Source organism: Leopardus geoffroyi, chromosome D2 (assembly GCF_018350155.1).
Source record: "Leopardus geoffroyi isolate Oge1 chromosome D2, O.geoffroyi_Oge1_pat1.0, whole genome shotgun sequence".
NCBI classification, from domain to species: Eukaryota; Metazoa; Chordata; class Mammalia; order Carnivora; family Felidae; genus Leopardus; species Leopardus geoffroyi.
The window spans coordinates 71,297,984-71,321,200 of record NC_059334.1 but is presented as its reverse complement, the minus strand read 5'-3'; the positions used below and the strand labels follow the sequence as shown (position 1 = coordinate 71,321,200).

General features: G+C 38.4%; 1 protein-coding gene across 1 annotated transcript in view; it reads right to left on the bottom strand.

The window, feature by feature from the left end:
• The window catches only part of NHLRC2 (NHL repeat containing 2), a 60,082-nt gene extending 36,967 nt beyond the window's left edge, over nt 1-23,115 (bottom strand). The window contains exons 1-4 of the mRNA XM_045439000.1: nt 22,938-23,115; nt 19,779-19,931; nt 3,715-4,170; nt 1,800-1,921 (exon numbers count right to left, since the gene is read on the bottom strand). Of these exons, the coding sequence (XP_045294956.1) occupies nt 1,800-1,921; nt 3,715-4,170; nt 19,779-19,931; nt 22,938-23,115 (909 nt within the window). The remainder of the gene's footprint in view (nt 1-1,799; nt 1,922-3,714; nt 4,171-19,778; nt 19,932-22,937) is intronic.
• Nucleotides 23,116-23,217: the final 102 nt, after the last annotated feature.

Genomic DNA, 23,217 nt, shown 5'->3' with positions numbered 1-23,217 from the left:
CATGAAATCATGAATCCTACGAAAAGGTCTGCCTAAAATAGGCTTCTTGGTCAAATAAATTTAGAACCAATTCACAGATATCCCCCTACTAACGTATTCACAATATATTTACATATTAAAGTCTCTAAGAACAAAGTCTCCAAGACTTTCAAAGAATAAATCTGCTTTAATTTGCAAATCCACAAAATCCTTGCCTCATATAACATGTTTTCATATTAAGAGGAAGATACATTAGAAAATGCTTCATTAAATATGTTATTTGCTCAAAAATGCATTCAACAACTATCTATTGAACACCTACTATGGGCCAGACCTTGTTCTAGGTGCTTAAAATCTCAGCAGTAAAAACTTTCATGCTTTCATGGAAATTTACCTTGTAATGGTATTACAGGTTCTATCCATGTTGTTTTCCTATTATATGAAGTGATAATATTGTCAAATGGGCACAAATATCAAAAGGGAGAAAAAGTGAGAAAAGCAAGGAAGTATCTGAAACAATGTGTTTACACAGGATGGGTGAGATGAACTTAGTTACTTATTTTCTAAATAGACAGCAACTTAAAGACCAATGGATTATAGCCAAAATATTCACTCGTATGAAATGTTTAAAATAACTAGGCACTTCTACAATGGGATACTATGCAGTCATATCATTCATATGACTAATATGGAAAACAAATTTAAGGAAACTGCAGAAGAGGGGCGCCTGGGTGGCTCAGTCGGTCGAGTGTCAGACTCTTGATTTCAGTTCGGGTCATGATCTCAGGGTTGTGGGATCAAGCCCTGCGTTGGGCTGCATGCTGAGCATGGAGACTGCTTAAAATTCCCTCTCTCTCCCTGCCTCTCTCCCTCTCCCCGACTCATGCTAAAATAGTAATTTAAAAAACCACCGAACATTATGTACATACAATATGCCTCATTTGTTTAAAAAAGGATTCTCTAGAGACAGTCATTTATTTTTATTTTCTTAATTTTCATTTTAGAGAAGGAGCATGGTGGGGGAGGGGCAGGCAGTGAGATGGCGGGGAGAGGGGTGGGGGAGAATCTTAAGCAGTCTCCTTGCTCAGCACTCAGCCAGCCCAACATGAGGCTCGATCTCACGACATTGGGATCACGCCCTGAACAGAAATCAAGAGTTGGGACACTCAAGCAACTGAACCACCCAGGCATCCCTAGAGGCAGTCTTTTAAATACAAATTTCTTTGTATAGGACAGAAAAAAAATCACTGAAAAGACAAAAATTTTAACAATGGGGAAGCTAAAATAGATGGTGTGAGCCTTTTTATGTATTTTTTAAATACATTTTTAAGTGTATTCATTTTTAAAAAGCAAGACCATATACAACTTTTATAATGAAATAAAACACATTTTAAGATCGACTTACATGTATTTCTGGGCAAAGCATAAAAGGTGAAGGGAGGTGGGAGTGGTGTGATGTTTCTTCTAGGTTTGAGAAAATTTAACTGAAAAAAAGGAGAAAGCACTGCTCTGTCACCAGTGGTTAGGAAAATACTTCAAAATGAGGGGCTTTTAGATGATCAGCTACTTTGAAACAGAAGGATAAACCACAACAACAAAAGGACTTGACTGGCAGGTTGATCCGTGACAGCTACAGGCTAAGACACAGAGAAGCAAGACGCCCAAGAAAAACACTAAAGCAAGTACCTCTGAAAAGAGCTGCATAAAGAGGACGTGAGGGGTTTAAGCATTATCCTCTCATTTCAAATATTTAATGTAGCAAGTAAGTACCAGTTTTTCTAATTAGAAGTATTAAAACTGTATTTAAAATTGAAACTTACCTTTCTTATAAGGTGGTTTTCAGTATCTGCCACATATATGATATTATTCCTTATGGCTACCCCCTGTGGTGAATTAAAAGTTGACTCTGAAAATACTCCATCTTTTCTTCCAGGGTTGGGTCCTAAAAGACAAGACAGCCACAGGACAAATTTTTTCCTCTTAAAAAGTTATCTCAAATTAACCCCCCACCCCCATTTGTTTTTCTTTGTTTCCTTTCTTTTTCTTGCACCTATATTAGGAAGATGGATATAAACTAGACCTATTGTGGTAATCATTAAAAAAAAAATTTTTTTATGTTTATTTATTTTTGAGAGAGAGACAGAGTGTGAGTGGGGGAGGAGCAGAGAGAGAGGAAGACACAGAATCTGAAGCAGGCTCCAGGCTCTGAGCTGTCAGCATAGAGCCCAATGCGGGGCTTGAACTCACGAACCGTGAGATCATGACCCGAGCTGAAGTCAGACGCTTACCGACTGAGCCACCCAGGCGCCCCTCGTGGTAATCATTTTTCATAACATATGTAAATCAAACCTCAATGAAGAAAGAAAAACAGTATTTAGAACTGGGATTTTAATATAAATAGCACGATACTTTTACCTAAAGTCTAGTGTTTCCCAAGATCTATTTTTCTTAGGAGTAAGTTTTGCTAATGACAGGGCTTACTGAACAATGGTCACTAGTGCACATTAGTAGCATATATCAGAAGGGAATATTTCTATTTTTTATTATTTTTTTAAGTTTATTTATTAGGCGCCTGAGTGGCTCGGTCGGTTAAGTGTCCAATTTTGGCCCAGGTCATGATCTCATGGTTTGTGAGTTTGAGCTCCGTGTAGGGCTTGGAGCTTACAGCTCAGAGTCTCTTTGGATCCTCTGTCTCCCTCTCTCTCTAACCCTCACCTGCTCACACATGCCCTCTTTCTAAAATAAACATTTAAAAAAAATAAGAAGTTTAGGGGTGCCTGGGTGGCTCAGTCAGTTGAGCCTCCGACTTTGGCTGAGATCATGATCTTGTGGTTTGTGAGTTCAAGCCCTGCCATCAGGCTCTCCACTGACAGCACAGAGTCTGCTTGGAATTCTTATTCTCTTTCTCTCTTTCTCTCTTCCTCTCTCTCTCCCCCCCAACCCCCCCTCCCAAAATAAATAAATAAATATTTTTCTGTCAAAATAAATAAAGTTAAAAAAAAATCTGTTAAACCACAACTAACTAGTATTTCCTAAGTGTATCTGGCACAGAATTCTTTTGAAGAACTATTGTAGAATAATTATTAATTTATCACAAGATAACATTATTCCTAAAAACATGTTTGGGAACGGTAGCTTGCTGCTGGTTTCTCCGTTTAACAAAGCAGAATATTCATTTACACTATTTTGAAAATTATTATAGAATTAAAAACCTTTTAACCATTTAAATTACACCTACTATAACTAATAATTTTTGAGCAACAGTTCTCATAAGTGCCTGTCTTAAACCCAAACATCAAGTTGCCCAAACAAAAGAAACACAAAATAAAGAACTCTAACAAAAATGAAAAAGAAGAAATGTGAAAACTTAAGGAGCTAAGGGAACAATATCTAAGCATACTAAGAATAGCACCAGGGCTTAGAGTAAGACTAGTTTATTTGCATTAGGAATGCACGAACCCCTACTTTATGGACTAATGCTGTATATGCTACTAAAGCAGAATTGCAAAAAGATGAATTATTTTTCTCTTTGACTATTACATTATTAGATGTCAATTTAGTCTGGATAAATACGATCAATAAGAATGTACTTAACAGATTTTATTAACTATGTAGATGTACTGAGCCCATTTTAGGTCTAAAACCAGGGAGATATATTTCAATACATTTCCTTGAGGTGTTTTTTTTTTTTTACTATAAAATATATTACATATCATAATTAGAAGCAAACTTTACCTCCAATGCTGTACTGAATTTGCCCATTCTTCAGGACGACCAAAATTCTATGATGTCCAGTGTCTGCTATTACCAATCTATTAGAAACATGGTCTACCGTTACTTTGCCAGGAAACAGCAATGGTGAAGGTGGCAAAGAATCTTTATAGAGTTTTATTTCAATTTTATGATTTCTGATCTGTCCCCTGTCTTTATAATACTTTAAAGCTATTGAAGTATATAAAAATAATTTATCTTTGTGTCCCTCTCCAATTAAAGAAAATAACATATTTCCACGAGGTCCAAGTATGACCAAAGTTGGCCAGCAGGAGACTTCTAGTTCTTGCCAAAGGCTGGCATCCGCATCATTAACCACAGGGTGGGTGATGTTGTATCGAAGAACGGCGCTCTTAATGTTATCCAGGACTTTTTCATTTGGGAACTTAGCCGAGTGAACACCAACAATCAGAAGACCGTCTAAATGGGAAAAAATGTAAGTTAAACATTATGAAGTAATCAAGTCTGAAAGTCACCATCTGCACATTAGATTATGGGTCATTAATAAACAGTCCAGAGATTAAAAAAAAAAAAGGCAGAACTAAAAGTGTCTTCTTCAACTGCATTTAAACACACGTATAAAAAAATTAACACTCAAATATCATGACAATCTTGATAACTACATAAAAATGAATATGATCAAAATCACATGGCTATTTCAGGATTACACCTCTTTGTGTCCTTTATCTAGACAAAGTTTTAAAAAACATTAATTTCTTATGAAGATACTGAAATACTGTTATTTTTTCTCCAACTATTATAAGCCCCTTTGAAATTCATAGTGACTATGACTGCTTTTTGTTAATATTTATTGTCACATTATCCTCTTAGGTTTTTCTGGCCTACCCACATTACAAATTAACAGAACAACTATAAGCAAGATGTTTCTATAATATTAAGGTCTTAGATTTATTTAAAATTCCCATTATGTGGTTCCTAGAACAAGCCTTAATTGAAGATAGCAGAAAAAAAAAAAAAAAAAAAAGGAAAAAGTGTTCAGCTGGATTCAGAGAAAAAACTCAACACTGACTACAGAGGTAATACAATCTCCCAACACACTCCTCAAAACCTATGCACATCAGCATGAAGAAGAAATAAACCCACACAAACTGGCAGGTGTAATTTCCTAACAGACCATCCTTCCATTTGCAACTATTAAATCCCAACAAAAACACAGACATCACACAGGTACACATACCCTCATCCCTGCTTGAGGACAGAAAAAAGTAAACAAAAGCAGGCAGATTGTTGGGGGGTGGGGGCATTTCAAAACTTGGAAAACCAAACCATTAAGGGGAGTTTCCAGTTTTATTTTCCCCTTCATGGCTTGGCATTGAAGGTGGACCCCGGTTTGGGAGCAACGCAGGTGGCTAAGACCATGGAAACCCCTTTCTGGCCCAAGGAGCCAGGGAAACTGGAGAGGGTGGGGGAAACCCCAAGGGGAAGAGAGCTGGAGAAGGTGACTCCCCATTTCAGAGAATGAACACTCACAAGTCTCGGCCTGACTCCTCAACTATACACATGTGAGGCAGCCCTACAACAGTACAGCAAAGGCTTAAAGAACCGAGAAGTGGATTGCTGGGCTGATGAAAGGAGACACAGAGCTGATGGAAGAAGAGACGGAACTTTGAGTTTGCACCAACAAAGTTGAATGCCTACAAAAACAACTGACAGATACCAGCTCCAAAACAAAGCAGAAGTTTGAATTAGTAGACAAAACACCATAAAGGAACTCTAACTATGCTCCTTGAGGGAAAGAAAAGCACACTTGAGGGGCACCTGGGTGGCTCTGTTGGTTGGGCGTCCAACTCTTGATCTCAGCTCAGGTCATGATCCCCAGGGTCGTAAGACTGAGTTCCAAGTTGGGCTCTGAGCTGAGTGTGGAGTCTGCTTAAGATATTCTCTCTTTCCCCCCTCTGCCAGTCTCCCCTATTCTCACTTGCTATCTCTAAAAAAAAAAAGAAAAAAGAAAAACACACTTGACATGAATGAAAAAATAGGAAATAAAAATAGAAAAAAGAACTAAATGAAAATTTCGGAACTCAAAAATACCATATTTAAAATAAATTCACTGGATGAGCTCAATGGCAAAAAAGAGATGACAGAGAAAAGAGTCAGTAAACCTAAAAATAGCTCAACGGGAAATTATCCAATCTAAGGAGCACAAAGAAAGAAGACTGAAGAACAAAAATGAACAGAACCTCAGGAACCTGTGAAACAGTTTTAAATGATCTAATGTATGTGGACTTGGACTCACAGGAGGAGAAGACAAAAAGATTGGGGCAGAAAAAATATTTGAAAAATGCCAAAACTTCCAAAATTCATCTGAAGATATAAATTTACAGAAAACCCAGCTATATGGCCAACTACTCTTTGACAAAGCAGGAAAGAATACCCAAAGGAAAAAAAGAGTCTCTTCAACAAATGGTGTTGAGAAAACTGTACAGCGACATGTAGAAAAATGAAACAGGACCACTTTCTTACACCATACCCAAAAATAAATTCAAAATGGATGAAAGACCGAAATGTCAGATAGGAAACCATCAAAATCTTAGAGAACACAGGCAGAAACCTCTCTGACCTCAGCCAGGGCAACTTCTTACTAGACATGTCCCTAAAGGCAAGGGAAAGAAAAACAAACATGAACTATTACAACTTCATCAAAAGCTTCTGCACAGTGAAGCAAACAATCAACAAAATTAAAAGGCAGCCTAAAGAATGGGAGAAGATATTTACAAACAACACATCTGATAAATGGTTAGTATCCAAAATCTATAGAGAACTTATCAAATCCCAAAAACAAACAACTGAGTTAAGAAATGGGCAAAAGTCATGAATAGACACTTTTCCAAAGAAGACATCCAGATGGCTAACAGACATACGAAAAGATGCTCAACATCACTCGTCATCAGAGAAATACGAATCAAAACCACAATGAGACACTACCTCACCACTGCCCAAATGGCTAAAATTAACAACACAAGAAACAACAGGTACTGGCAAGGATGTGGACGGAGAAAGGGGAGCCCTCTTGCACTGTTGGTTGGAATGCAAACTGGTGCAGTCACTCTGGAGAACAATGTAGAGGTTCCTCAAAAAACTAAAAATAGAACTACCCTACCATTCAGCAATTGCACTATTAGGTATCTACCCAAAGGATACATAAATACAGATTCGAAAGGGTACATGCACCCCAATGTTGACCGCAGCATTATCAACAATAGCCAAACTATGGAGGGAGTCCAAATGCCCCTCAACTGATGAATAAAGAAGATGTGGTATTTATATACAATGGAATATTACTCAGCCATCAAAAAGAACACAATCTTGCCATTTATAACAATGTGGATGGAGCTAGAATGTATTAAGTGAAATAAGTCAATCAGAGAAAGAAATACTATATGATTTCACTCATATGTGGAAACAAAACAGATGAACATACGGGAAGGGTAGAAAAAAAGAAAAGAGGGGAATAAACCACAAGAGACTCTTAATGATAGGGAACAAACTGAGGGTTGTTGGAGGGAAGTGAGTGGGAGATGGGCTAGATGGGGGATGGGTATTAAGGAGGGCACTAGTTGTTAAATACAAGTGATGAACCACTAAATTCTACTCCCGAAAGTTTTTGCACTGTATGTTAACTAAATAAAAGTTAAATTAAAAAAATAAATATACAGAATTCAAGAAATTCACTCTAAATAGGATAAATTAAAAGAAAATCATGTTAAGACATAATCTCTGAAAACCAAAGATTAAAAAATAACCTCACAAACATTTTAAAAGAAGATACACAAAACCAACCCAATGATTGGTGGTTAGAGACTGGGAAGAAGGGGGGTAGGGAGGAGTGGGAAAAATTATACACTTAAAATTATACACTTAAATGTGCAGTTTACTATGTGTCAATTATGCCACAATAAAGTTCTGAAAAAAAAAAAAAAATTGCATGAGCTCTGGAGTCAGGCTCCCTATAATCAAATTCTGGCTTTACCACTTGCTGAATTACTTAATCCAATTAAGGCATTTAGCATAATACCTTTTATACATTATAAAAGCTCAAAGAATGTTTGCTATTATTTATTTAAAGTTGTAAATACAAGGACACCCGGGCGGCTCAGTTGGGTAGGTTGAGTGCCCAACTTCGGCTCAGGTCATGATCTCAAGGTTCGGGAGTTAAAGCACTGCATTGGGCTCTCTGCTGTCAACAAAGAGCCTGCTCCAGATCCTCTGTCCCCTCTCTCTGCGCCCCACCCCCATACTTGCTCTGTCTCTCTCAAAAATAAAAACATGAAAAAAAATAAAGTTGTAAGTACAAAGATAACCAATGAAACAACTTTTTCTAACCAGAGCAATTAGTAAAATAGCAAAGAAAATACATCATGTTAAGAAAAACAAAGAAAACCTAATACATATAATGATTATGCACAATAATAAGTAAATATGAATGGGCTTAACTAAAAAAAAAATTCGGGGGGGTGCATGGATGGCTCAGTTGGTTAAGTTTGCAACTTCGGCTCAGGTCATGATCTCGTGGTCCATGAGTCCGAGCCCACGCTGGGCTCTGTGCTGACAGCTCGGAGCCTGGAGCCTGCTACAGATTGTGTGTCTCCCTTTCTGCCTCTCTCTCCTATTCACACACTCTCTCAAAAAAAAATTTTTTTTAAAAAGAAAAAAAAAGAAAGAAAATGTACTGTTGCCTTGCTTTGCGTGTTATTCATATAAAGTCTGTCCTAATTTCCATGTTTTTGAAAGTCACTGTTTTTCCTGGAGGCCCTGAAGATATTTTTTAAACATCTTTAAAATGTAATAGTTTAAAGTAAGATACTTCTTGGGCTGTTCTGTGTCAATTTTCTCTGGTATCTGATAGTACCTTTCAATATGTAGATTCAAGGTTTCTTTTATTGCCAGAGCATTTTCTTGGATTCTAATTTTACGTATTCGTTTTGGTCAGTTGTTTTGATTGATTTTTCTTCAGTCTCTAAGTAGCCTTATGTTGGATCTCTTCTGCTTGTCTTTCATTTCAATCATTTCCTCTATTTTTACTTCTTTAGCTTATTTTCATTCTCTAGGTTTGTTCTTCTCCCCTTCTTTATTTAAATGCCCCTTATTACATTTTTATTTGAATTTACTGCCCCTTAGGCACCTTGTAATTTAGTCTTCGTTTCTAAAATAACTTGGACTTTTTCCTTCTATTTCTTTTCTGAGTTCAATCAACACTCCTTACCTCTTGCATGGGGGGGGGGGGTGCATCTCCATTCTCAGTTTCTGAATTTTTAAAAACATTTTTTATTTTTGAGAGACAGGTTGCGAGCAGAGGCGGGGCAGAGAAAGAGGGAGACACAGAATCCGAAGCAGGCTCCAGGCTTTGAGCTGTCAGCACAGAGCCCAACGCAGGGCTCGAACGCACAAACCACGAGATCATGACTTGAGCTGAAGTCGGAGGCTTAACCTACTGAGCCACCCAGGCACCCCTTTGTTTGTGAATTTCTGGTTCAAGATCTTTTTAAATTATTCTTAAACGCTGTTTGAGGATGTGTAATTCAATATGGAGGATTGTGTTACAGTTTTTTTGTGATCATTAGGAATGTTCATCAGCACTTCAACTCTAACTTTTTCAGCTTTTTACAATTTTATATGGATGTGATTTTTTTAATATTCCCACCCATTTTGTGGACAGGGCTCCTAGATTGAGAGTACACTTTTCTGACAGTTCTCTCTCTCTGTGCAGTTTCATTTTTGGATAGCATTGTTGCAAGAAGGGGTTGATGTGTATTTTCTTTTTTTTTTTTTCCCCTGCAAGATCCTCAACATTTTGGTTTTGTTTTTTGGGTTTTTTTTTTTGTTTGTTTCTTTCTTTAAGTAGAGGATCTTCAAGGGGAAACCCCATCTCTAGGTCTTATTCCCTCCAAGAGGCAATGCTGCTCTGAGGCTTCTGTTCTTAGGCCCAAACTCTTTCAAGAGCTGGTGCTATGATCCAAACATGTGTTCAGTATTTTGCACTTAGTGGTGGAGTTTCTCTTTCTACTGGTAAGGGGGTTACTCTGTGCTTAGCCCAAGGCCTCTAAACCACTCTCCTTTTTTTCATTGAAAAGACTCCATGGGGAAAAAAAGACTCAAACTCCCCCCATCCCTGTTCTAGCATCTGCAGGCTTACAGCAAGAGGACCTTTAATGGAATTCAGTTTATTTCTCAACTTACAGGTAGTTTGAAAGCATGATATTCTCAGTCTCCTAGTATTGCTGAAGGCACGATCAAGTGTGGTTTTGTTTATTCTCCTTGTTTTTATGTTTGAGGGAGAGGAAAAGATAAGTGGGGAGATTCAAAATTAGGTGGCCTCCATTCTCCTCCAAAACCAGAAATGGGAGAGAGAGATTTCGGTTTTCAACATCAGGTATATTGAGATATAATTTACTTGAATTTTGTTCCTCAATACTTTGTTAATTGGTTAAATAAAATATAACTAAATCCTAAAACCAGCCTGTTACTTAATGGAGAAAAAATAGTATTTCCAAATAAGATAAAGAACAAGGCAAAGATGCCCAATGTCTACTACTATTAAATAATGAATGGGGGGGGCGCGCTATTAGCCAACAAAATTAGACAAATCGATTATAGAGATAAGATTTGGAAAATTTCTTTGCAAATAACATAGCATGTTAGGGGAACCTCAGAGAATCAATTACAAAAGTAAACAAAATAGTAAAAGATTTAGGAAGCAGAACATAAAATTAACAACAAAAAAGAATACAAAATTAACAGATAAAATCAACAGCTTTTATATACCTATACAATAGCCAGTTGGGAGTATAGAATGGTAGACAAAACCCCACTTACAATAAATAGCCACAAAGACAAGAAAAAATTTTCAAACACATTCTAAACTGTAATTTAAAACTACATCAAGGGGTACCTGGCTGGCTCAGTACAGTGTGCAACTCTTGATCTTAGGATCATAAGTTTGAGTCCCATGTTGGGTTTAGAGTTTACTTAAAAAATAAATAAAACCACACAAAGATACCATTTTTTTAACCTATTAGATCAGTACAAATTAAAAAAGTGTGTCAACCATACACAAAAATAAACTCAAAATGGATGAAAGAACTAAATGTGAAACAGGAAACCATCAAAACCCTAGGGGGAAAACAGGCAACAACCTCTTTGACCTTGGCCGCAGCAACTTCTTACTTGACACATCTCCATAGGCAAGGGAAATAAAAGCAAAAAATCAACTATTGAGACTTCATCAAGATAAAAAACTTCTGCAAAGCAAACAATCAACAAACCTAAAAGGCAACTGATGGAATGGGAGAAGATATTTGCTAATGACCTATCGGATAAATGGTTAGTATCCAAAATCTATAAAAAACTTACCAACTCAACACCAGCAAAATAAATAATCCACTGAAAAAATGGGCAGAAGACATGAATAGACACTTTTTCAAAGAAGACACCAGATGGCCAACATATGAAAAGATGCTCAACATTGCTTATCATCAGGGAAATACGAATCAAAGCCACACTGAGATACCACCTCATGCCAGTCAGAGTGGGTAAAATGAACAAATCAGGAGACTATAGATGCCGGAGAGGACGTGGAGAAACGGGAACCCTCTTGCACTGTTGGTGGGAATGCAAACTGGTGCAGACACTCTGGAAAACAGTGTGGAGGTTCCTCAAAAAGTTAAAAATAGAACTACCCTACAACCCAGCAATAGCATTACTAGGAATTTATCCAAAGTATACAGGAGTGCTGATGCATAGGGGCACATGTACCCCAGTGTTTACAGCAGCGCTATTAATAGCCAAATTATGGAAAGAACCCAACTGTCCATCAACTGATGAATAAAGATGTGGTTTATATATACAAGGGAATACTACCCGGCAATGAGAATGAAATCTTGCTATTTGCAACAACGTGGATGGAACTGAAGGGTATTATGACAAGTGATATGAAATAAGTGATATGAAATGTCAGTCAGAAAAAGATACCAAGTTTTCACTCATATGTGGAAGTTGAAAAACTTAACAGAAGACCATGGGGGAAGGGAAGGGGAAAAATAGTTTCAAACAGAGAGGGAGGCAAACCATAAGAGACTCATAAATACCAAGAACAAACTGAGGGTTGATAGGGGTAGGGGGCCAGGGGGCAAAGAAAAGGGGTCATGGGCACCGAGGAGGGCACTTGTTGGGATGAGTGCTGGGTGTTGTATGTAAGCGATGAATCATGGGAATCTACTCCCAAAGCCAAGAGCACACTGTATACATGGCATGTTAGCCAACTTGACAATAAATTATATTTAAAACAAAAAACAAAAAACACGTCAATACATTTTACTGGAGCAGCAGTGGGAAAAGAGGCACCCTCACAGTCTAGGAACACAAACTAGTACAACCCTTCTGGCTCACAATGTGGCAATACTCAACAAAACTATATTATAAGCATTTAACTTTGACCCAGAAATCCCACCACTAGGAATCTACCCCCAAGATATGCCACCAGCAATACAAAAACATATCATGAGGTTATTCACTGTAACTGCTAAATATTGGAAACAACCTAAGGGCCAATACATAGGACAGGACAGTGAGTGAATAAATTCTGGTGTACACAGACATACACACACACACACACACACACACACACAAAATGGAGTTCTATAAAAATAATCAGGAAATTCTCTATATGAAGTGGCCTCCAGGATAAATTGTTACATTAAAAAAGCAAAACACTCAAAAACATCTACAGTAGGTCACTGTTAGTATTTTTTAAAATTGTTTCTTAATGTTAATTTCTTTTTGAGAGAGGGAAACAGAGCAGGAGCAGGGGAGGGGCAGAGAAAAAGGGAGACACAGAATCCGAAGCAGACTCCAGGCTCTGAGCTCTCAGCCCAGAAGCCCAACATGGGGCTCGGACTCAAAAGCAGTGAGATCATGATCTGAGCCGAAGTCAGATGCTTAACAGTCTTAACCACAGGTGCCCCAGTATTTTTTTTTTAAAGAGAAATAAAAAAATAGAAATCATGTTGGAAAGGGATGGAAAGAATGGGAAACTAGAAACAGGTAGAGGGGTGCCTGGCTGGCTCAGTCGGTTAAGTATCCGACTTAGGCTCAGGTCATGATCTTGTGGTCTGTGGGTTCGAGCCCCGCATCGGGCTCTGTGCTGACAGCTCAGAGCCTGGAGCCTGCTTCAGATTATGTGTCTCCCTCTCTCTCTGCTCCTCTGATGCTCATGCTCTGTCTCTGTCTCTCAATAATAAGTAAATGTTTAAAAAAAGAAAAGAAAAGAAACAGGTAGAGAGATGGGTAGATGGAGCTATACTTTCTGTATAGTTCTGACTTTCAGGACCATGCTAAGATTTTACATACTCAAAAACAAATATAATCAACTAAAAATACAAACAGAAACAAATGAATCTAGCTGTACTTCAAACGAACAACATAACCTCATGGGGAGTGGGGAGGATTAGTCTAAGTAATTTTTAACTAGTTGGGAGGGACTAGAAGCAAAGACACCCCAGTAGCAATGAGTGCAGGATGTACCCAGATCTTGGTTTCTCAAACCCATTCCCAATATTCAATACTAAACAGAATCAGAGCTCTTTGGAGAAATGGCTGATTCACGGAAGGGGCTGGGAAAGTATAAGAGGAATCTTTAAATATTTTGTTGTGACAAGGAAGTGTTCGGAGAATGAGAAGCATGGATCAAAAGGACACAGGTGACAGCTTGAAGAGGATCCCATTCATCCAACAGGGGCAATATGAATATCTAAATAATGACTTACAGCCCAATGAATTAAGAATCCAAGTCATGTCTCTCTATATTTTACACGTGTGATATACATACATACACACTATGTACCAAAATATACATACATCCATCTATTCCCTCTGATCAACATAGCCAACACTTGTTCGAAGAAGTGAAGGTTAATGGCAGATGTTTGCCTTTAGAAGGTGTTAACTAAGTGAAGAGAGCAATGAAGGAGATTCCATGGCGACAAAACACATGGAAGCCAGAGTGTATGAACGATGGAGGAGACTGAAGAAGTGACTAGGACAGGGAATGAAGGGGAGCAAAGGATTTAAAGGATCTAGGTTGTTAGCCCTAGGAGTGATGGAAGGCATATGGATAATGAAGTGCAAGTCTCAGAGGTAATTTACACCAAACTCATGACTTTCCCCTCCAAACCTGTCCTTTCTGTAGTGTTTCCTTTCACCAAATGGCACCGTCATCTGTCCAATTATACAAGCCAAAAACCTACCTAGGATATCTCTGTTATACCAAAGAGCCCTCTCTCATCACCCATATTTAATCCATGACCAAATCTTATTAATCTTATCCCTCTATAACTAGTTTCAAGCTATTATCATGTCTCATAGGAAGCACAACAGCCTTGTCACAGATCTCTCACATCCAGTCTTGTCCACTAATCAGTTACCTACCCAGGAGTGGGACTGTTTTTTTTTTTTTTTTAAAATGTTTGTTTATTTTTGAGAGAGAAAGAGAGACAGAGACAGAGACAGAGACAGAGCACGAGTGGGGAAGGGGCAGAGAGAGGGAGACAGAATCCAAAGCAGGCTCCAGGCTCTGAGCTGTCAGCACAGAGCCTGACATGGGGCTCGAACCCAAAAACTGAGATCCTATGACCCGAGCTGAAGTCAGAAGCTTAACCGACTGAGCCCCCCAGGGGCCCCAAGAGTAGGACAGATCTTGAAACAATCACAAATCTCATCCTGTCAGCCTCTTCCAGAAAATCTGCCATTGTTCTTTGTGTAAAAACTAAATCTCATCTCCCCAGCATGTTCTCCACGCCTTTCTTCCCCTCCCCTCAGGGTGTTAGAGCAACCTGGCCTTCCTTCAATTCCTCCAGAATATCATTATTCCTCTTGCTTTAATGCCTTAACACACAATCCTCCTTTGGCCTGGAATGTTCTTCACCCTTTCTCACCTAGTAAAGCCATACTTTCCTTTTACATCTCAAGCTTAATTTTCACTCTTAAGAAAGCTTTCTTTAATTCCTCCAGATCAAACTCCATTATTTGTTTTCATAGCACCTGTAATTTTTCTTCTTAGTACTAATCAGAAATTATAAACATATTTGTGAGTATCTGATTATAAGTCTTGCCCTTGTTAGACTGTAATTCCTATTAATTATTTAGGGACCATGCATGTTTTATTATTCACTAGCACAGTACTTAGTAGAAAATAAAATGATGAATAGACAGGGCATAAATACTGAAGAAATTTATATATCTATACAATATATAAACCATATTATATTGTCTAAATAGAATATCTATATTAATCTACAAAGACAATTGCCAAACAACAATGCCTCCCATTTTTTCAGTGTCAATAACCTTAAAGTATGGAGATTTTTCTTAAGATATTTTGCTTTTTATGTTAATTGTACACAATAAAAATAGAATGTCAAAGATTCTTCACTTTATGAATATTTTGCCAGCACAGGGATCAAAACACTCCATTTAAAATAAATTATAGAAGGAAAGGAAGAGACGGAGAAGGAAGGAGGAGAGAAGAGAGGGAGGAAGGGAGGGAAAGACAAGCTGTATAAAAAGAATAACTGCTTCTAAAATATCAGTAATAAAATAACTTCAAAAACTCACTTTGAAATCTTCAAAGGTCTTATTTTTCAGAGATATAGATATACAGAATTGTACTAGATTATAATTATATACAGTAATATGTACAACATTGTATTTTATACACTATATAGTAGAGTGTATAGTTTAATCATAAACATTGTAATAACCTACTTAAATGGAAGATTGAAAACAGTTGAGTTTTACATGTTACAAAATTGTAGATGGAGACGTTTTGAGATCTAAAAGACAAGCATGACACTTTACTGGGCAAGAAAGGATAACATTATTCCAAGCAGAATGAATGCTAAGTGTCAGGGCCTTAAGGCAAGAGAAACAGGGACACTGAGGAACCCGGGAGGCCAGAACACCCTGAGGGGAGAGAAGGGTGTGGAGAAGTAGGATTTTAGGTCTCATACTGAGAGATGCAACCATGATATGAAAAGATCAAAATCACTGAACACTAAAGCACAAAGCCAAAGCATTTGAAATTTTTTTTTAGAATTTCAAAAACTGAGCCTGCATTACCCTGCATCTCTCCTGAAACATCCTAAACTGACCAATATTTTCATATTTTAACTATTTTTTTTAATGTTTTTATTTTATTTTTGAGACAGAGACAGAGCATGAACAGGGGAGGGCCAGAGACAGAGGGAGACACAGAATCTGAAACAGGCTCCAGGTTCTGAGCTGTCAGCACAGAGCCCGAGGTGGGGCTCGAACCCAGGAACTGTGAGATCATGACCTGAGCTGAAGCCGGACGCTTAACCGACTGAGCCACCCAGGCGCCCCTTACTTTAACTATTTTAAAAACAGAGTAATTGGGGCGCCTGGGTGGCGCAGTCGGTTAAGCGTCCGACTTCAGCCAGGTCACGATCTTGCGGTCCGTGAGTTCGAGCCCCGCATCAGGCTCTGGGCTGATGGCTCAGAGCCTGGAGCCTGTTTCCGATTCTGTGTCTCCCTCTCTCTCTGCACCTCCCCCATTCATGCTCTGTCTCTCTCTGTCCCAAAAATAAATGTTGACAAAAAAAAAAAAAAAAAAAAACAGTAATATAGGTACTGCTGCAAAACGAAAATACAGTGTGCAGACACGAGTTAACATGGCATGACTGCCTGGTATTCTTCCAAGGTCTGCTTATAAGGCTGGCCCTTGCCTGGATTTCAGGAGGGTTCCTGAGATTCTCAGGATGGAGAAGAGTGTCTCACTATGCCTAAACTGTTGGTACAAATAATATGGTTTATGCTGAACCCTTGCTTTCCTTCTGGGACTCTAGAATCTTCATACATGCCACCAGGCAGAAGCTGCCTATTTGGCCAGCCCCCCAGTAAAAACCCCGATTGCTGAGTCTTTAATAAGAGTCCCTGGTAACATCTCAAATGTGCTCTAACAACTCTTTGCTGGGAATTAAGTGGTCTTATAGGACTCCACTAGGAGTGGAAGTCTTGTGTTTGGTCTCCCCTGGACTTAGCCTCTCATGAGCACCTTTTCCTTTGCTGCCTCTACTCTGTATCCTTTAGCTGTTAATAAATTACAACAGTGAGTTCTCCTAAAGAATTACCGAACCCAGGGAAGATCTGGGGAACTCTGATGCACAATCAAATTACATACTGACTCATAGAAAGGTTTAGTTTCATTATGAAATTAGAACTGCATTCTTCTAATTTTTAATAAAGTATAAAACAGAAAAATAGCATCTCCTCCATAGTGAGAATGCAAGCATTTACCTGGTGGTACTCTGGCATTTAGGTTAATTCTGATTTAATTATACATTAGCATACACCTAGGAGTCACATTTTAAAATATGTCAAATATTAGGGAATATAGTTTCCCTATAGGGAAAATAGTTTCTCTAATAAATGTTTTCTTATAAAACAAGAGTACTTGTCCTCAATAGCCACTGGGCTACATGTGGATATTATATAATAACATGCCATTAAGGTACCCAGCATAAAAGGCAAAAACATGTTTATAAACTCTCAAGTAGAAACAGAAAAAAAAAAACAGAAACAAAAACCACCTAAGGTACCTGTCAGTCTAATGTAAACATGTGCTGAATTACTATGGATTAATTACAAGCTTAGGGCAGTTACATTCTTAAATCTTTGAAGATAAGAGCCATTCATTACTATTAAATATCTTTTTACTTTAGACTCTGGCATTTATAATGTCTCATGCTATTAGGAAAATGATGCTGGTCACCGTTACAAACTTGATTTTAAAAGCTGTTTTAGAGCAGAAGGAACTGGGTCCTAATTTGGACTCCTTTCAGGCTGTTTTTGAATTAATAAGCACTTCCCTCACTTAGCTGAGCATTTCTTGCTTACTGATAAAATGAACCGAATATTCCATGGAATTTAAAATAGGCTGCTGAATGTCACTTCAAGAACTATTAGGATTGCTGCAAACATGTTCAGAAACAGAACAGATAGTAATGAGACAAGACACATCGCTGTAAGAAAGCATATTAATTTAGTGACACCTTATTGAACTTTCAGGTGATAATCTCTGGGTATGCCTGCTTTTGTGAACATGAACTGAATATATCTTCTCAGCAATATAAAAACATTTCTAAGTTACTGGCATTTTCATAAAGTAGCATATTATTGAACATGCCCTTGAAATTACATTGTTGGGACCACTTCAAGTATTTTACTTTTCAGAAGTATATGTGGATGCAAAACTAGTTTTTATTTTTTGTCACGATGTGCTATAAAAATGATGCTTCCAGTAAACTGCTAAAAAGGTTACAAGGATCCATTCCAAGAAGTTTGAATTTGCTTCGAGTGTGGAATTAACCAATTAAGTTACCAAAACAGTCTTTTAGGGATGGTCTTAAGGATGGAAACAGTTCACTGGGATTCTTAACCCAGATCTGCAGCGCCTTTCTAAAACACAAATCTTACTGTCATCCTCTTATTAAACCAACAAACCAACAAACCAAAAGCAACCTGAAGCACCTCAGTATCTTCACTGGAAGACAAAGTCCAAGCTATTCATTCTTAGTAACAACACCCTTCACAACTGTCTGCACCTAATGTACCTTCCTCTCCTTTTGTCTTTCCCAGGAGCCCCTACAATCTTGCCACACTGAACTATTATTTACCTCTCCCCAAGAAACCTACTTTTCCATGTCTCCCTGCTTGTCTATCTGTTGCTTCCTCCTGCTCCTTTTTCATTTGCAGCTGTACGCCTGCCTGCTCATTTTTCAAGTTCCAGCCTGTCTCCTCCTGAGAAATCTTTTCCAATGCTTGTAGGCAAAGTGAGTTACGCCTTTCCTCAGGTTCCATAATGCTTTTTATTCAACTCTGTTGCAGATTTCCTCAGTTAGCAGAGTACCCTGCACATACTACATGTTCAATAAATATACTTATTTATAGGAGTTTGGCCAAGACACACAGGCACCCAAAACTAGTAGATAACGAGACGCTCTTATTTCTTAAATCAATACAGGTGAAATTTTGAAAACATAAATTAGTTCCCAGGAATACTGGAGTTCTTGATAAATCTCAGTGACTGGCAATTTCAAGATACAATACATTACGATTTGTAAGCATCGGAGGTTTACTTGCACTGAAGATTTTAACCTATCAGTCCCTTTTTTTTTTTAATCACCCCCTTTTTAAAACCAAGATATCTTTCAATTCTGTGCATGTATACTCTATTCTGATTTTTACTCTAAGATCATTGACCCTCTCTCCTTTTTAATCACTCCAAGTGTGAAGCTTCCATTAATTTAAGCCTAATTAAATGGAACCTTTAATTAGTTTCATTCACCCCATATGCTCTCTTTTTCAGAAAAAAGTAAACAAGAGGAAAAAGATCTGAAAAAATTTCAGTTCTAAAGCAAATACTAAGTATAATCTCTTACATCTTCAGAATTTATAATACCATAAAAGAGGATTTCCTAGTGTGCTTTGGAAAACATTAACCTTTATAAGTCATTTTTTAATAAAATAGGGTCAAAGAAAAGGTATCTGCTATAATATTTTGCATTCCACTGTATGCATTTGAAATGAAAGGAAGTCGAATCACATTTTCTAATAAGAACTTTTATCTTTATATCTTAGTGCGAAGAGTGTAAGATTAGAAACACAAGTTTCATTTGTTCATAGAACAAATTTCGGTTCAGTCTAAATATACAAGACAAACTTTTAAAAATAGTTGATCATAAAAGAGTAAATCATGACCTAACCTCAGAGAAAAAACATAGATTAAGTCTGGTTCTCGAGGAAGGCAAACCATTATCTTTAAGCGTAACTCTTCACGAAAAAGTGCATGGAGTCCTTAAATCATAGATTAGAAATTACTTCTGCAATCGTTGAAGTCATGCCAAATGTTCATTCTCCTATAAGCAAATGAGTCAGCCACTACTCCAGTGCCCACGCCGGGACAGTCTGTTAGAAACCAATTAAAGGGCAGGTACCTTTATCAGAGTATGTGTGTTCTAATGCATGAAGATCAGGCAGTAGATGAATGCAGTTTATGCAGCAGTAGGTGAAGAAATCAAGGATGACTACTTTTCCACACAGATCCTTGTAGACAGAAATAGGCTCTTCAGTGTTCAGCCATTCTAATCCTGAAATTTACAAAATAAATTATGATAAAAAGAAAAGGCAAAGATAATTTATCTAAAACTTTCCATTAAAACATAAACCATTATGATTTCAAGGAGGGGATAGGGCAGTGGGGCAAGATGGGAAAGACGCTATTATGGGGCAATATGCAAACATAGTAAGAAAGAGCTACTAAATTCTTTCAGAAATAGAATAGTCTGTGTGTGAAAGAAAACAAGATCAACGCATGTAGGTAAAAACAAGAGTCAATATCAAATATTAAGAGGACCTAAGTATACAATCAGGTTCAAAGGAGCTTTTTAGAAAGAAGCTCTATCTTAAGAACAGCAAGACAGGACTAAATTCAAAAAGGAACAAAGTGTTAAAATATAAAGATAAACATACAAAATGCCTAATTTCCTAAGAACTAAAATGCTCTGGATTTGAAGGAGACCTTAACCACAAAATATTTCAAATGCAAAGTTAAGCAAAATACACTATCACAGATTTCATGGAGGCAGTATTAACACTGATGAAGAACGGGTTTGCCTCCGTCCAAAGAAAAATGGAATCTCATTAATCTGTACTTTTGTAAATCAGAATATATAATTGCTTGAGTAGGACTTACAATTTTGTTAATAATTAAACGATTTTGTTAAATATTAAAAGCACAGCTAACCAATTTAGAAAAACAAAGATAATGAGTTTGTGGTTTATAAGTAAATGCAGCCACTAAAACCGTTAATTGTACCTCAGAGCAGGTATCTGGAAATATTTTATAGAAATTGAAAGCCAAAGTTAGGTGGAAGAAGTGTATAATAACAGCGAATGCCTAATAGCAGTAACTAGAGTTACTCAATTTAAACAAAATTCTTAAAAAAAAAAAAAATCGAAATCAAACCAGTATTTCTGCTTTAATAGTCCAACTTAGTGAGGTTTTAGGTGAGAGTGAGCTCTTAATTATGCATTTTTATAATGTGTTAATTGCATACCAGATCAAGTAATCACATAAAACCTCAAACTAATGCATATTTCATATCTTAATGGCAAAATATTTATGAATCTGTCTTTTAAATTTATTTTCTGTAAATAGTCAAGAGTGACTTAGATTGGGGGGTAAGGAAACTATTATTAAATATCTGTTATTTTCTTACCATGCTTAATAAATTTTACAGTAACAATGAATATACTTTTTAAAAGCTGCCAACATTTGGGACGCCTGGGTGGCTCAGTCAGTTGAGCTTTGAACTCTTGGTTTCCGCTCAGGTCATGATCTCACCGTTGGTGAGTTCGAGCCTCACATCAGGCTCTGTGGGGACAGTGCAGAACTGTTTGGGATTCTCTCTCTCTGCCCCTTATCCACATGGTGTCTCTGTCCCTCTAAAATTTTAAAATAAGCTGCCAACATTTATTGAGATCTCCTATGAACTGAGAACTTTAGATATATTACCTCTGACCCACATAATTAACCTGAAAGGTAAATACTAGGTTTATTTTATAAGGTAGTAAAGTAAGGCTTGGAGAAATCAAGTAACTTGCTCAAAGTCATGCAGCTAACAAGTGAAATAACTAGGACTTAACCCCAAATCTGTCTGAATCCATCCATTACACCACAGTTTCCCATAAACACCTACGTCTTTTAAGAAGTGAACAAAGCATACTGTTTGCGTTATGTTTATGACTTCTCGATTATAGTTCACTGATAAAGAAACCAAAGAAAAACTCTTACCTAATACTCTGAGCTCAATTATCAGCTCCAGCAGAAAATCTGATTATGTCAAATACGAAGCCTGAATATTTTATTATTTATGAATCATGAAGGTCAAATCTCATGGTAATAAAATACACCCAGTGTAACTATAAACAAGACTAGAAAATAAAAACATTGCCCCCAAACCTCACTGGTGACTAGTTTGTAACACTGTGCTATGTAACTTCTTACAAAGTTTTTTTTTTTTTTAATAAACATGCACATATGGATATAACCTCTTTAATTTCTTTGATGGGTTAAGCAGTCACGCACCCAATTCTCTTGTAATAATTCCACAATATTTCAAATCCAGCCTAGGATTAGCAACAGGAAAAAAAAAATTTTTTTTTTGAAGCCAGGAGCAAAAGGCTTGGAAAGACACGTGAGACTCTGTTGTCAGAGGCGAGGTTCCGATATACCTCCCAGGAGATACTGAACCCTGCCATATCCAACCGATTAACTATACATGTGGTTTCAGTGTCATGCCAGGAGACACGCCAACACCAACAAAACAATGCCAGTCCCAACCAAAGAAGGGAAAGCACGGTTTCGTTTATCGTAGCAAGATGTGCTTCCCAAATAGCACTACTGCGGGTATCAGTTCCCTGGTGTCCCAAGCACTCAAAGAACTGGGATTCACACCCTGTTGACTGGCCATAATTGATTCAGATTTTAAGAATGACAAATGTCACGACTTTGAACGCAGAAGTGTGGCACAGCTAAGATACTTGCCAACCCGGGGTCTGCAGAGTCTGACTTTGGCGGTTATTATTAGCTGTGAAACCTTAAGGAAGTTACTTAGCCTTCCCGTGCCTCAGTTTCCTCAACTATAAAATGAGTCAGTTAAGAAGCCTCAGTGGGTTGTAGAGAGGGTTAATTAGTCCCCTGAAGTGTTCACAACGGTGGGTGGCACAGACGTGCTAAGTGTCAGGATGATGCACAGAGGATGGCAATGACGACGCTGGGCAACCAGACTGCAACGACAGGGTGGCATGGACATTTCAGTCGTCGCCAACCGGACCCACGAAGCATTCGTGGAATGTCTAAGTTAACACAAGGCCCGGGCAAGGGCTCGGGACACAGTGACGAAAGTGCACGTCCCCGCGCTCCAGAAAACCACCCTCTGCCGCCGCTTCCGGCCCGGGGGAAGCGGCACAGCGGGCGAACCGCCCCCGCGCGGCCGCACTACCCTGCCTCGCCCCCCGCTGCAGGGGAGGGCGCAGTCCCCGAGGAAGGGGAGGTTCCGGGAGGGGTCCCCACCCCGAAGCCTGCCCCTCACCTTCCGGAAACTCGGGCACTGACAAGTCCTGCTCCCAGCCGTCCACCTTCTGCAGATACTGGTAGACCAAGCTGTCCTTCTCCTCCTGGGTGACGGCGTCGAGCAGGGCGTACTCCAGAGATGTCTGAGCCGGGAGCAGGCCCGCGAGGCTGGAGCCCCGGGCGCCGGGGGCCGCCATGTTCTCTCCGGACAGTCCAGAGGCGGCAGTCGGGCCCGCGGGAGGGTCTCGTGCAGGGAGAGAGGAAGCGCTTACGGTCCTTTGGTTTCAAAACGGCACATT